Source organism: Octopus sinensis, linkage group LG23, assembly GCF_006345805.1.
Source record: "Octopus sinensis linkage group LG23, ASM634580v1, whole genome shotgun sequence".
Taxonomy (NCBI): domain Eukaryota; kingdom Metazoa; phylum Mollusca; class Cephalopoda; order Octopoda; family Octopodidae; genus Octopus; species Octopus sinensis.
Window position 1 is genome coordinate 27,498,593 of NC_043019.1, and position 16,004 is coordinate 27,514,596.

General features: G+C 42.9%; 1 protein-coding gene across 3 annotated transcripts in view; it reads left to right on the forward strand.

Annotated features, from left to right (window-relative positions):
• The window catches only part of LOC115223423 (tudor domain-containing protein 7B), a 92,410-nt gene that overhangs the window by 20,599 nt on the left and 55,807 nt on the right, over positions 1–16,004 (forward strand). For all 3 annotated transcript variants that reach the window (XM_029793953.2, XM_036512582.1, XM_029793954.2), the window contains exons 2-7: positions 331–412; positions 4,103–4,208; positions 5,561–5,669; positions 10,562–10,846; positions 13,179–13,251; positions 14,889–14,939. In XM_029793953.2, the coding sequence (XP_029649813.1) occupies positions 337–412; positions 4,103–4,208; positions 5,561–5,669; positions 10,562–10,846; positions 13,179–13,251; positions 14,889–14,939 (700 nt within the window). In that variant the 5' untranslated portion in view covers positions 331–336. The remainder of the gene's footprint in view (positions 1–330; positions 413–4,102; positions 4,209–5,560; positions 5,670–10,561; positions 10,847–13,178; positions 13,252–14,888; positions 14,940–16,004) is intronic.

Sequence of the window (16,004 nt, forward strand, 5' to 3'; positions counted from 1 at the left end):
CGATAAATTAAGTACCAGTTACGAACTGGGGTCGATGTAATCGACTTAATACCTATGTCTGTCCTTGTTTGTTCCCTCTGTGTTTAGCCCCTTGTGGGTAATAAAGAAATAGGTATAAAAAAGGAAAGTTGGAAGCTGTGGTCGGATCAGAGGAAATGGTGTGATCTTATAGTTTTAAGCTATGTAACTGAAGTTCACCTCTCTGACATTACCAAAGATTGGAACTAATTCTTATAAACTTTACGATTAATGCATTTTAATTAATATACCCCCTTCCTCCCAATTTGATTGATCTAATTTGGTTTTGTTTTTTCTGCTTCTTGTTTTCAGTCCAAAATGGATAAACTAAAAATAAATATCCGTGCAGTCTTACAGAGTGCTAAGAATGGAGTGGAGGCTTCAAATTTTGAAGGTAAATTGTTTTTTTAAGGTATTAATCATCTAGGTAAGGCAGTGGTGGTGGTGGCTGAGACTTTGGTTTGAAGGTGAGGGCTTTATACCAAAATTCTTAGCTCTTTATTGTTCATTCTGTGTGCCATGCTGAATCACCCTGAGAACTATGTTAACCCTTTCGTTACCAACCGGCTGAAACCGGCTCTGGCTCTGAGTGCAAATGTCTTGTTTGCATAAGTTTTGAATTAAAATCTCTCACTAAACCTTAGTCACAATTTATGTTCCTAACACTAGCTGAATGATAACTAAGTTATTTTACTAAATTCTTTGTTATATTTAACCCTTTTGATACCAACCCGACTGAAACCGGCTCTGGTTCTGAGTGCAAATGTCTTGTTTGCATAAGTTTTGAATTAAAATCTCCCACCAAACCTTAGTCACAATTTATGTTCCTAACACTAAATTAATGATAACTAAGTTATTTTACTAAATTCTTTGTTATATTTAAAATTAATTGAAAGAAACACAGAGCATCTCAAAATAAATACAGTAACGAAAGGGTTAAGGTTATGCATGTCTGTGGAGTGCTCAGCTACTTCATTATCATCATCATTGTTTGATGTCCGTTTTCCATGCTGGCATGGGTTGGATGGTTTGATAGAGTTAGCGGCTACACCAGATCAGATTGGAGCCTGGTGCAGCCACTGGCTCTCCAGACCTCAGTCAAACTGTCCAACTCATGCCAGCATGGAAAATAGACATTAAACGACGATGATGATGATGAGGCTGTTCCGTTGATCGGATCAACTGGAACACTCTTAAAGGCATAACCGGCAGAGCGCCAGTTAATTTTCCCTGTTACAGTGATTGACCCTGTTTTATAAATTTGTATATTTTCCAATGAATTTGTTTGGGTGATCAATTTTATGGTCTGGAGTCTCACTTCACTATCAACTTATTACTGCTAGCAACAACAACAACAACAGCACACTGCAGACTGTCACTCTCTCCTCTTTCTTAACCATCTATACATACAGACATCTAATCCTCATGTAACATCTGACACCTTGTATTGTTTTCATAAACGGATTTCCGAAACTTTCTTCAGTGATGATATAATGACTTAATCTCCTTCAACCACACAGAGATACAATCACTACACATGCTAAGCAAACAGTCCTGTTATCCCAACCTGTCTCTTCAGTTATCTGTGACACAATGGAAGCCCTCACCTGCTATAAACACAAGAGCTCACAATCTCTATCAAGTCTTCCATGGTGACTTCTATTTTGTAAACCAGACTCTCTTTTTAGCACGAACACACGACACACACACGAACACGCATACACACACACAAACACACACACGCACTCACACAAGCACACACACAAACACACATGAACCCACATGGACACACATGAACCCACACGGACACACAAACCCACATGAAAACACCCACAAACATACACATACACGCAAACACACACACCTGTAACTGCTGCTGTTGCACATACATTTAGAACAATGGTTCTCAACTGTGGCTTCCAGGGACACATGTGGCCCTTGGTTTTCTTTCTATAAATACAATAAATTTTCCTTTAAATGACTTGTAGCTTACCATTTTTGGTGTGGCCCACTAAAAAAAAAATCCAGGTTTTAGATTTGGCCCAGATATTCCCCTATTTCTTCTTGCTACCCTTTGTATTGCAACTGCAGTGCTCACTGTTCCTCTAAAGCAGACAGTTTCTTATCCCCTCGACCCAGGTGCTCCTTAGTCACCCTTCTTACCTCTTCTAATTCCTCTTCTCTGTCAACCCCATCTGTGTATTAGACCTCTGCCTACAAATGTTTAAACTGGACATTAACCTCTCTGTCTACCTGATCCACTCAAGACTTTGGTTGGCCTGGTGCTATTTAGAAGACACTTGCCCAAGGTGTCACTTGGTGGAACTGAACCCAAGACCATATGGTTGGGAAGCAAGCTTCTTAACCATAGCCATGCCTGTTACACATAGGTGTATGTCTTACCATCATTTAAGCCCTTTTTACTTGTACTTGTAGCGACATTTACCCTGGGCGGGTTGAGTCGACTTCTTCTCATGGAAGAAGTTTCGTGGGGATATGTGGATTTCACAAGCGGTCCCCAACAATCCTGCATGTAGAGACATCCTGTTTGCCACAGATTGCCCGCAGACACAGGGACAGAACAACCGAAGAGCCGCTGGTTGCTGAAACAGACACTCCGAGGATTTTCACTAGAGCCCCGTCTGCTGGGTTGTGGCCCTAATACCACTCGGTGTCAGACCAATCTGCCTTGGGTCTGAAGTTCCCGACGGCATAGCTCTGACACTACCCATTGGCAGTGTCCCACCACGGTGAGGAGGGGATGGACTTTGGGGACGCATTTAAGCCCTTCGTTACCATATTTCTTTAAAACTACATTGCCTTTGGTTCAACAAATTTTGAAAATATTGAAGAATTTAGTTAAAAAAAACTTTGTCATTATTCAGCTGTTGTTTGGGATATAAATTAACATGGAATTCTGATGGAAGATTTTAATTTACATCACTTTAAAACGTGGAACTTGTACCATAAGAACCAGGGGCAGTCTCAGACAGGTTGATATCAAAAGAGTTAATGTCCCTTTTTTCCATGCTGTGGGTTGGATGGTTTGACAGGAGCTGGTAAGGCTGGAAGCTGTACCAGGTTCCATTGTCTGTTTTGGTCGGATGCTCTTCCTAACACCAACCTCTTTTGAGAGTGTACTGGGTACTTTTTCTGTGGTGCCAGCACTGACAGGATCGCCTGTGTGAGTGTGTGGGTGTGTGTGTGTGTGTGTGTGTGTTTGTATATGTGTGTGTGTGTGTATATATATATATATATATATATATATAGGTGCAGGAGTGGCTGTGTGGTAAGTAGTTTGCTTACCAACCACATGGTTCTGGGTTCAGTTCCACTGTGTGGCACCTTGGGCAGGTGTCTTCTACTATAGCCTCAGGCCGACCAGAGCCTTGTGAGAGGATTTGGTAGATGGAAACTGAAAGGAGCCCGTTGTATATGTTTGTGTGCCTGTGTTTGTTCTCCCACCATTGCTTAGGCAATTGAGGTTTGTGTGTTTACATCCCTGTAACTTAGCGGCTCGACAAATGTGACCGATAGAATGAGTACTAAGTTTACAAAGGTGGTGCTCCAGCATGGCTGCAGTCAAATCATCATCATCATCGTTTAACGTCCGTTTTCCGCGCTAGCACGGGTTGGACGGTTCGACCAGGGTCTGGGAAACCAGGGGCTGCACCAGACTCCAGTCTGATCTGGCAGAGTTTCTACAGCTGGATGCCCTTCCTAATGCCAACCACTCCGCGAGTGTAGTGGGTGCTTTTTACGTGCCACCTGCACAGGTGCCAGGGGGGTCCGGCATCGGCCACGATCGGTTGGAGCTTTTAACGTGCCACCGGCACAGAAGCCAGCCAAGGTGGCGCTGAAACAAATAAAAACAAAAACAATAACAAAGAAAAAAGAAAGAATCCATCCATCCATTCACTAACACAAACACACACATCTGTATATGCACACACCTGTATATGCACACACACACACACACATCTGTGTACACACACACACACAAAACTGAATCTCCATTTTGCTTCATGATTTTCATTACATTTTTGTCAATGTTTTACCTTTGTTTGTTTTTTTCACTATTTAGACCACTACAGAAGCTTGACAAAAGAAAACATACAATATGCACAGTATGGCTATAAGAGCCTTGACGAACTTATGGCCAACATTCCAGATACTGTATACTTAGCAAAGTAAGTTTCATGAACTCATTGTTTTCAATGTTTGTTGTTGTTTTGCCATATCAACCCTGGTCAGCCCTGATCAAAAATCTCTGACAATAAAAGATGTTCTAGCTATGACTATCCTGTCCTTTTTGTAATTTTTTTTACGTACATACCATATTTTTCAGCATACAAGTCAATGTAGTTATATAATACGAGCAAAACGTCCCCCCACCTCATTCAATGATGCTGAGTTGTCAGAGCCAGGTTTTTTTAATGCAAACTGCACGTGCATTTTTCTCGCGTACGCGTAGTATCGATCGCAATAGCTGATGTACTTGCACGTACAAATACACGTTCCCACGGCTTTATTGATTGCATTCTTACCCGGAATCAATTTTTGTAATTTTTTCAAGACTTATACACACCCTGATATCGTCGGTATCTACATATCAAATTTGAGCGCATTCAGATGGAGGATGCCTGAGATCTTAGAAGACACACACACAGTCAGACAGAACGGATTTTATATAATAGATAAACATCATCATCATCGTTTCACGTCCGTTTTCCGCGCTAGCACGGGTTGGACGGTTCGACCGGGGTCTGGGAAGCCAGGGCTGCACCAGGCTCCAGTCTGATCTGGCAGTGTTTCTACAGCTGGATCCCTTCCTAACGCCAACCACTCCACAAGTGTAGTGGGTGCTTTTTACGTGCCACCTGCACAGGTGCCAGGGGGGTCTGGCATCGGCCATGATCGGTTGGTGCTTTTAACGTGCCACCGGCACGGAAGCCAGCCAAGGCGGCGCTGGCATCGGCCACGTTCGGATGGTGCTTTTTATGTGCCACTGGCACAGAAACCAGTCGAGGCGACGCTGGCATCGGCCACGTTCGGATGGTGCTTTTTATGTGCCTCCGGCACAGGTATCACAACTACTATTTCCATTAATATTTGTTTCGATGTTCATGTACATGTAGTGTAAACATTCAACCTTCACTATCTTACCAAATCCTGTTGCATTCCCATGGACTGTTTAGTCCTTCAAAATCATCTTGGTGTATAAGTCAGCCTACCCCCCTCCTCTTTTTTTTTTGCTGTAAATTTTTGTCTGAAAAATTCCACTTGGTATTTCGTCTGTCTTTGTTCTGAGTTGAAATTCCGCCGAGGTCAATTTTGCCATTCATCCTTTCGGGTTTGATAAATTAAGTACCAGTTTTGTACTGGGGTCGATCTACTCAACTGGCCCCTTCCCCCAAAATTTCGGGCCTTGAGCTTAGAGTAGAAAAGAGTTTATAGTATAAGCATGTAGAGTAAACATTCAAATATTGTGACTTTCTTTTGTATATGTCCTATCACTGATCTGTGATCTTCTGTTTTCCAGTTATCGTGGTACAAAGATTTATCGTGCAGTCTGTACCGATTCCACATATCACCTACAGAAGCTCATTGACAGACAGAAGTCAGTATCGGCTCGAAAATCAAAACCGGTTGTATGTATTCTTATGGACAATATTGTTTACTTAAGTGTGTTTGTGTGGGTTTCTGTAAATGTGTGTGTGTGAGAGAGAGAGAGAGAGAGAGAGAGAGAGAGAGAGTGATAATGGATTGATGTAGAAAGAGAATTTAGTCTTGAAAAATATTTAAAACATAAACCTCATGGAATCTCAATGTGTAATTTCGTGATTGGTGAAAAACGAATGCTCTGGATAGCATTCAGCCCACACTATATATATATATATATATACACACACATATATAAAGAAAACAAGAAATGGAACAAGAACATAACAGGTGACAACAAAACATCCAGACAGTTAGACGATACAAAAAAGGACAGGAAAAAACAAGGACGGTTCATTCGGAGCTTCCTATCTTCAGTTGAATTCCAGATCGTCTTTGCAGTTTCGGCCGGTTATACAGACATACATATATATATATATATCCACACAACTATCCACACTACCCTTGCCAGAGCATAATCTGTGAACCGTGCATCTGCTTTCTCCCCCACCCCCACCCCGCTGTCTTCTGTTTCCCCTCACCTACCACCCTACCTCTCCAACGCACCATTCTCAGAGCCTTCCGGCAACTCCAGTCTGATCCCGCCACTTCACACATCTTTCCTAACCAACCCTACCCCTCCTTCAAATGAGCCCACAACGTGCGAGACCTCTTGGTCCACAGCTTCATCCCTTACCCAACCTTCCAACCTGGCTCATTCCCTGCTCCCACCCATGCTGCTGCACTTGCTCTTACCTCTCCAACACCACTCTCCTCACCGGCACCCATCATCGACCCTATCTTATTACTGACTCCTTCACCTGCACTTCTACCAATGTCATCTACTGCATCTCCTGCTCTCTCTGCCCTTCTCTATACATTGGGCAAATGGGATGCTGCTTGGTTGACTGGTTCGCGGAACACCTCAGACATCTGACTTGGCAATGACACCCCAGTCTTGTGCTATTTCCACTCTTTGCAACACCTGTCTGTGTTCAGATTGTCCTTGTACAGGGGTCATTTGGACTCCTGTCTTCGCCATGAACAGGGATTAATCTTCTCTTTTCTCACTCTCCTCCCCTTTCCTCTCTTCTCACACCTACTTCCTCCGACCTACCTCTCCTATTTTCACTTCACTTCTACCCACCTTTTCCCTTACCCCTCTCCCTTCATTGTCAAACCTCCCTCGTAACCCCACCCCTACACAATCCAACCTCACCTTCCCTATCCATCCCATCCCATACACCCACTTCCCATACACCGCCTCTACGCCTACCCTTGCTTTCCCCACTCTTGTCTCCCCTACATTCCAACACCACCACACCACACAACATCACATCACATCACCATGCACACACTAGCACTGACCACTTCCCAGCCCCACACCTACGCATGCACACACACACGTCAAGGTCACCAGCCCTCTTCCATGCACACATACATGCTCTACACACACACACATTCGTTTTGGGATCACGACTACTTTATCATCTCCCCTTCTTCCTAGCTCTCCTGTGTGACTCCTCTGTTTGGCATTCACCATGATAGATCTCTAGCCAGTACACATTCTTTATTTTCTCTCCTTGTTTCTTTCTGTGTTACTTTCTGTTGAAGAGTGTAGGCTTGAAACATTAAAGACTTTTTCACTTCCTGAGTGTTAAACTAATACATCTGTTTGTTGTCTACACCACCTGTCTTTGTCTTGTTTTTTTTTGTGAATTCTCCCTATATATAAATATAAGAGAGACGGCTGCGCTGGTATGGTCATGTGACGAGAAAGGCTGAAGATAGTTGTGTGCAAAAGTGCTACACCCGAGCAGTTGAGAGAACCTGTGGAAGAGGTAGACCCAGGAAAACCTGGGACGAGGTGGTGAAGCACGACCTTCGAACTTTAGGTCTCACTAAGGAAATGTCTAGAGACCGAGACCTATGGAAGTATGCTGTGCGTGAGAAGACCCGGCAAGACTAGTCAGGCCATAACCCGTGGCCCCTACCTGGGACGTAGTCAGTCCTCCTGTGCATACCTTCCTTCTTGTGACACTTATGAAGACCTGTTGAGGCAAGTGAAAATCAAATCAAAATCAAAACAAATCAAAATAGATGAACATCAGTGGAATTGTATTCTTTGTGGTACCAGTGCCGGTGGCACACAAGAAAACCACCCAAACGTGGCTGTAGCCAGTACCGCATCGACTGGCCTCCGTGCTGTGGGCACAACAAACACCATCCGATCGTGGCCGTTCGCCAGCCTCATCTGGCACCTGTGTCGGTGGCACATAAAGACACCATCCGAAGACCCGGCGACGTAGTCAGTCCACCTGTGCATACCTTCCCTCTTATGACACTTGTGAAGACCTGTTGAGGCAGAGGCAAGTGTGTGACACTTGTGGAGACCTGTTGAGGCAAGTGTGTGACCCTTGTGAAGACCTGTTGAGGCAAGTGAAAATCAAACCAAATCAAAATAGATGAACATCAATGGAATTTGTATCTTTGTGGTTCCAGTACCGGTGGCACACAAGAAAACCATCCGAACGTGGCCGTAGCCAGTACCGCATCGACTGGCCTCCGTGCTGTGGGCACAACAAACACCATCTGATCGTGGCCGTTCGCCAGCCTCATCTGGCACCTGTGTCGGTGGCACATAAAAACACCATCCGAAGACCCGGCGACGTAGTCAGTCCACCTGTGCATACCTTCCCTCTTATGACACTTGTGAAGACCTGTTGAGGCAGAGGCAAGTGTGTGACACTTTGTGAAGACCTGTTGAGGCAGAGGCAAGTGTGTGACACTTGTGGAGACCTGTTGAGGCAAGTGTGTGACACGTGTGACACTTGTGAAGACCTGTTGAGGCAAGTGAAAATCAAACCAAATCAAAATAGATGAACATCAATGGAATTTGTATCTTTGTGGTTCCAGTACCGGTGGCACACAAGAAAACCATCCGATCGTGGCCGTTCGCCAGCCTCATCTGGCACCTGTGTCGGTGGCACATAAAAACACCATCCGAAGACCCAGCGACGTAGTCAGTCCACTGTGCATACCTTCCTACTTATGACACTTGTGAAGACCTGTTGAGGCAAGTGTGTGACACTTGTGTAGACCTGTTGAGGCAAGTGAAAATCAAAATCAAAATCAAATCAAATCAAATCAAACCAAATCAAAATAGATGAACATCAATGGAATTTGTATCTTTGTGGTACCAGTACCGGTGGCACACAAGAAAACCATCCGAACGTGGCCGTAGCCAGTACCGCATCGACTGGCCTCTGTGATGTGGGCACATAACAAACACCATCCGATCGTGGCCGTCCGCCAGCCTCATCTGGCACCTGTGTCAGTGGCACATAAAAACACCAACCGAAGACCCGGCAAGACTAGTCAGGCCATAACCCGTGGACCCTACTTGGGACGTAGTCAGTCCACCTGTGCATACCTTCCTTCCTTCTTGTGACACTTGTGAAGACCTGTTGAGGCAAGTGAAAATCAAATCAAATCAAATCAAAATAGATGAACATCAATGGAATTTGTATCTTTGTGGTACCAGTGCCGGTGGCACACAAGAAAACCATCCGAACGTGGCCGTAGCCAGTACCGCATAGACTGGCCTCCGTGCTTTGGGGACGTAACAAACACCATCCGATCGTGGCCGTCCGCCAGCCTCATCTGGCACCTGTGTCGGTGGCACATAAAAACACCATCCGAGCGTGGCCGTCTGCCAGCCTCGTCTGGCACCTGTGTCGGTGGCACATAAAAACACCATCCGAGCGTGGCCGTTCGCCAGCCTCGTCTGGCACCTGTGTCGGTGGTGGCACATAAAAACACCATCCGAGCGTGGCCGTTCGCCAGCCTCGTCTGGCACCTGTGTCGGTGGCACATAAAATCACCCACTACACTCTCGGAGTGGTTGGCGTTAGGAAGGGCATCCAGCTGTAGAAACACTGCCAGATCTGACTGGCCTGGTGCAGCCTTCGGGCTCCCCAGACCCCAGTTGAACCGTCCAACCCATGCTAGCATGGAAAACGGACGCTAAATGATGATGAAATTAGTGTATTTTTTTATACACGAAAGAGGTGACCTTTAACAAGACACCTTACATGCTGGAAAGCGCAGTTAAAGCCCAAACCACAAATAAGAGTAATTTCAAAGGGAATGAAAAATGAAAACATTTCAATAGTTACCCTTATACTCGAGTTTCTGCATCAATGTGCTAATAAATTAATTTGCCATCCATGCTTCTTCAGTAAGGGCACCAAATATATATATATATATATGTGTGTGTGTGTGTGTGTGTGTGTGTGTGTGTGTGAGAGAGAGAGAGAGAGAGAGAGAGAGACACACACATACAGTGTGTGATAATGGATTGCTATAGAAAGAGGATTTAGTCTTGAGAAATATTACCCCCCCCCCACCGTCAAAGATGGTGGCCTTGCACCAGGATCATTAGCACACCGGCCAAAATGCATAGCAGTAAATTGTTCATCTTTATGTTCTGTGTTCAAATTCTATTAACTTTGTCTTTCAACTTTTAAGTGACAAAAAAAATTAAGTACCAGTTAGGTACTGGGGTCGATGTGATCAACTTATTCCCGCCCCAGAAATTGCTGGCCTTGTGCCAAAATTTTAAACCATTACCATCATCATCATCATTATTATTATTTATGTTTTGAGTTCAAATTCTGCCGAGGTCAACTTTGCCTTTCATCCTTTCGGGGTCAATTAAATAAGTACCAGTTACGCACTGGGGTTGATGTAATAGTCTTGATCCCTTTGTCTGTCCTTGTTTGTCCTCTCTATGTTTAGCCCCCTGTGGACAATAAAGAAATAAATAACAACAAAATTATTATTATTATTATTATTCCCTTTCCTTTTCTGTCTATTTTAGCCTAATCGGCGGCGTCCTCTCTTTGCCAATGAAAATCTTCAGAACTCCACTTGCAGATACAATAGATATGAAGATAACCGAAAGCGATACCCAAATGTGCGAGTGACAGTCGACAGTTCAGGTCGTGGGCAGCAGGTAAACTGCCGGGGTGATGTGAAAAGATCTGTTGAGATGGGAGATATTAATGCAAATTGCAATAAGCATGAGATAAAATCTGTGATGATGTCTGTATCGAAGAGCAATCGTGTGTTTGAGAAAGCAGTCAAAGACATCTCCAGCAATGAGGTATTTGGTTCTATTTTGCTTTAAATTTTTAATATTCAGGTTATTCTGTCAAATGTAATGTTTGTTTTTTTTATGTTGTTTTAACCCTTTAGTGTTTGTTGCATTATTCTGCCAAAATTAATCCTTTTTTTATCCACATTATTTTGAACTAATCATGCATTATCTTGTAGTTCTGAGATTTTGATGAGGTAGCTGTTAATTTTTAAAACGATATTGTAGGGTTGGTGTGAGAGACCAGATCTGGCCAGTTTGACCATAGAACAGGTAGAATACTTCTGGCCGGATATGGCCGGTTTAAATGCTAAAGGGTTAAATTAATCATATGTTATCTTGTGAAGGCGCAATGGCCCAGTAGTTAGGGCAGCGGACTTGCGGTTGTAGGATCGTGGTTTCGATTCCCAGACCGGGCATTGTGAGTGTTTATTGAGCGAAAACACCTAAAGCCCCACAAGGCTCCGGCAGGGTGGGCGGGTGGGTGAACCCTGCTGTACTCTTTCACCACAACTTTCTATCACTCTTTCTTCCTGTTTCTGTTGTACCTGTATTTCAAAGGGGCCAGCCTTGTCACACTGAATCTGCCCGAGAACTACATTAAGGGTACGTGTGTCTGTGGAAGTGGTCAGCCACTTGTGCTTTAAAGAGCTGCAACATCAATGGTGCCAAGCTGCATCGGTATTTGCCTTTCCCTTGGATAACATCGGTGGCATGGAGAGGAGAGGCTGGTATGTGTGGGTGACTGCTGGTCTTCCATAAACAACCTTGCCCGGACTTGTACCTCGGAGGGTGACTTTCTAGGTTCAATTCCATGGTCATTCATGACCGAAGGAGGTCACAGTCACAATCAAATGTTGTCTTGTAGTTTAGAGATTTCAATGATGCGATTGTGTATTTTTAGAATGACATTGTAGGGTTGAGGTGAGAGGCCAGATCTGGCCAGTTTGAATGCTAAAGGGTTTAATCATTTTCTTTTTTTAACCACTGGTTCTCATCCGTTTTCCATCTATGGACCCCTTTGATTACTATTTTATTCTGGCGGACCCCTCGTAGCCATTCGTTGCTTAAAATCTAGTTTTATAGAAACTTCTTTCAAAAGTGCTACTTGTGTAGGCTGATCTATGTGAAACATCTGAGAAAAAAAGTTTAGCTGTTTCTTGGAATAAATGCATCTAAAAGCAAGATTTTTTTTCATGGACCCTTAGATTATTACTGTGGGTACCCAATTTACTATTTTGTTCATGTGGAATCCCCAGGTGGGATCATATGGACCCCAGTTGAGGTCCTGAAGAATCCACTAGAGTGGATGCAAATACTAATAATATATGATTTATAAAAACATGTGACATATTAATAAAAATCTGTAAATGTAAAACCATCCAGATTTCTGAGTACCTTAGTTTTTCTAATATATATATTTATATACTAGCAGTATCGCCCGGCGTTGCTCGGGTTTGTAAGGGAAATAACTATATAAGCATTTTTAGAGAGTTACTTCCCTTATAGATGCCAATTCGAGCTTTCTTAGCCATTTCTGTTTTGGTGTCTTCAAGCCATGAAGTCGTTGTTCTAAAAGAACGCTGGTCTCCTTGACAACGCTTTACGACGTTGATTTCCTTACACTCCCTTCCCCACAGCTTCACGAGGGAGGGAAGAAGGGGGAGAAGCAAACAGGTGCAGGTGTGACCATGGACGCCAACTCCGCCGCCATCGACACACGAAAAATTATGCATTAAAATGGAATAAAAAATGATGTTAAATTATTTTTAAAATCGTAGACTCATCGTAGACGCGCACTAATACTCAGACGGGCTCGATATGAATCACGACTATAAGATACCCGAATTTGGTTAAACTGCACCGCAAAATGTGGGAGTAGTTAGGAATCTAAATCGAAGGGGACAGACACTCACACAACTACAGTTTTATATATATAGATATGCCAGGTCTGCCTGACTGGTTCCTGTGCTAGTGACATGTAAAACGCACCATTTGAATGTGGCTGATGCCAGTACCCACTGACTGGCTCCCATGCTGGTGGCTCATAAAAAGCACTATCCGAATGTGATCGATGCCAGGCCCGCCTGACTGGCTCCTGTGCTGGTGGCATGTAAAAAGCACCCACTACACTCTTGGAGTGGTTGGCGTTAGGAAGGGCATCCAGCTGTAGAAATATTGCCAGATTAGATTGGAGCCTGGTGCAGCTGCTGGCTCTCCAGACCTCAAGTCAAACTATACAACCCATGCCAGCATGGAAAGCGGATGTTAAACTATGATGGTGGTGATGATGATGATGATCTCCTTCCATCCTAATGTGTTGCTACCTTTTGTTAATCAGCAGGTACCTTATGGCTCAATGAATACATTTCCTCTGGCCCCTCGATTCCAGAAACAGAAGAACAACACTCCAGGTTAGTAGTCATTTGAACATACTGTGTACATACATATACATACATACAGGCACACACACATATGCATGCATGCATTGAGGTTGTATCGTTGTGCTCATTTCAACCTGCTAGAAATAATAGCCAAGTTTCTCCTGAAAACCTCCTTTACCAATTTTTAAAAATAAAAGAGCACAGTGGCTGCTTTGTTTCTTTGTGGGAGGTGGGGCACCAGGCCACATTGTGCTTGGCAGTGGTGGATGCTTTAGTGAAATGATTTTAATATAAACTATACAGTAGGTGCAGGAGTGCCTGTGTGGTAAGTAGCTTGCTAACCAACCACATGGTTCTGGGTTCAGTCCCACTGCGTGGCACCTTGGGCAAGTGTCTTCTACTATAGCCTCGGGCCGACCAAAGCCTTGTGAGTGGATTTGGTAGACAGAAACTGAAAGAAGCCTGTCATATATATATGTGTGTGTGTGTGTATGTTTGTCCCCCTAGCATTGCTTGACAACCGATGCTGGTGTCTTTGCGTCCCCGTAACTTAGCGGTTCGGCAAAAGAGACCGATAGAATAAGTACTGGGCTTACAAAGAATAAGTCCCGGTGTCGAGTTGCTTGATTAAAGGCGGTGCTCCAGCATGGCCGCAGTCAAATGACTGAAACGAGTAAAAGAGAGTAATCCTTGTTGAAGGATCTCTGGAGTAGCATGACTTGACAGGGTGCATAACTTGCAGATAGAGTCTCTCCAGGACTCTGCATTGGAGGGGTTCACAACTCTGATCCTCCAGATATTTGATTAGAATACTGCAGGAAAGAATCATAAGGTGGATTCTTGCCAACTGGCTGGTAACTTAACAGAAGACCAAAATGAGATGATCTCGGTTGGTTGTCTTTGGGAATACAGCAGGAAGGTCTCTTGATGGTTGCTTCTGACAGAACCTTAACAGAGAAGGTGCCTGAGGATTCTACCTCCATGACTTTACCTTTCATCCTTTTGGCGTCAATAGAACAAGTACCAGTTGAACACTGGGGTCGATGTAATCAACTCATCCCCTCTCCCAAAATTGCTCCCCTTGTGGCAAAATTGAAATCATTATTATTATTACGGAGATGTACTTGCATAGCAAGTAATTTGATCTGAGATCGTGTGCTGAAATGAAAACAATTGCAGCGTGGAAGGTGTTTGTAAGCCATTTAAGAAACACACAAAAGCTGTTTGATTCACTTCAACATTTAAGTTTAATTTGTCAAAATATTTTCGTCGCTTTAAGACCGCGACCTGTTCACTGACAAAAATCCATGCAGCACGGATTTTTGTCAGTGAACAGGTCGCGGATTTTAGCGCCGAAAATATTTTGACAAATTAAACTTAAATGTTGAAGTGAATCGAACGGCTTTTGTGTGTTTCTTAAATGGCTTATAAACACCTTCCACTCATTATTATTATTATCACTAAAAAAAAATATCTTTGATTCTTCACTGAAAATGTAATTTTAAAATGGTATCTTAGTAACTGTAAATTATTTCCAGATAAAATGGGCAGAGAAGATGGATGGGTGGATATACAATAACGACCCTCCTGAGATATTTTAATGTACAATATTTAAAATGTGATTTATAGCCTTTATCTAAATGTTTTATTTTGTTTGTGTTGGACAGCACCAGATTTTGTGAAAGGAAGGCATGAGCATACACCAAGATCAAATAAAGGTAAGTTTATTACATGTACACACATGCTTGCATACACACAATATAATCTATGTACATACACGATATATATACACACACAGACATGTGTGGCTGTCATTAAGTCTTACTTCTTCACGTGTGATTGTGTGTGTGAAGCTAAGCACCATAGCTATCAAATATGACCCAGTAGCAGGTACCATGATTTTGACTGTTTTTTGGGGCTAATATTACATCAAGTTGTACCGATATAATGTAGGATAAATATAATAATAATAATAACAATAATCCTTGGATGGAATTTATAAACATTTAATGCACAAATCACATGACTTTTATGATCAAAGTCTGTATTCCTGGGATGATTATGGATACTATGGACTATACTGTAATCATCCCAGAAAGACACAATGCAATCTTAAGACTCATGTAATTTGTGGAAACATGTGTAGCAAGGATTATTGTTATTATTATTGAGTGAGAGAGCAGTGCATGCCATCAAAGTGACACTGGGGTAAAATATACGAAGCCCAATATACCCATCATGACTAACCGTCTGATAAGGGTACACCAGGCACATGCATCACAACCATATGTGCATGACATGGTGATCTCACATCAAGATAAATAGTGCATGACCTTGCAGGTGGGGCCCTAGTTAGAATTTTCTTCTGGTCGAGTATTGAGGCAAGTGTAAACAAAGTTCATTGTCCAATGAATGAGGGGTACTCATAAGTGGGCCGGTTGTCCCTACAAATCTTTAGTATATATATATATATATATATATATATATATAATATATATATATATATATATGTGTGTGTGTGTGACAGAGAGAAAGGTGCTTGTGCAAGTTCAAATCTTTCCTGCTACAATCAACTTTTCTCTTCCTCTCTCTCTTTCTGAGGTTAGTTAAATAAAAGAAATTAGCAGTAATGTATTGGAGCATAAACTAATTTTCTACAAATACATGGCCTTATGCTAAAATAAATCATTTTACCATTTCTCTTTTATTTTTTTTATCTTATATAGTTTTGTCTTTTTTAAATATGGCATGGCTATGTGGTAAGAAGCTTGCTTCCCAACCAC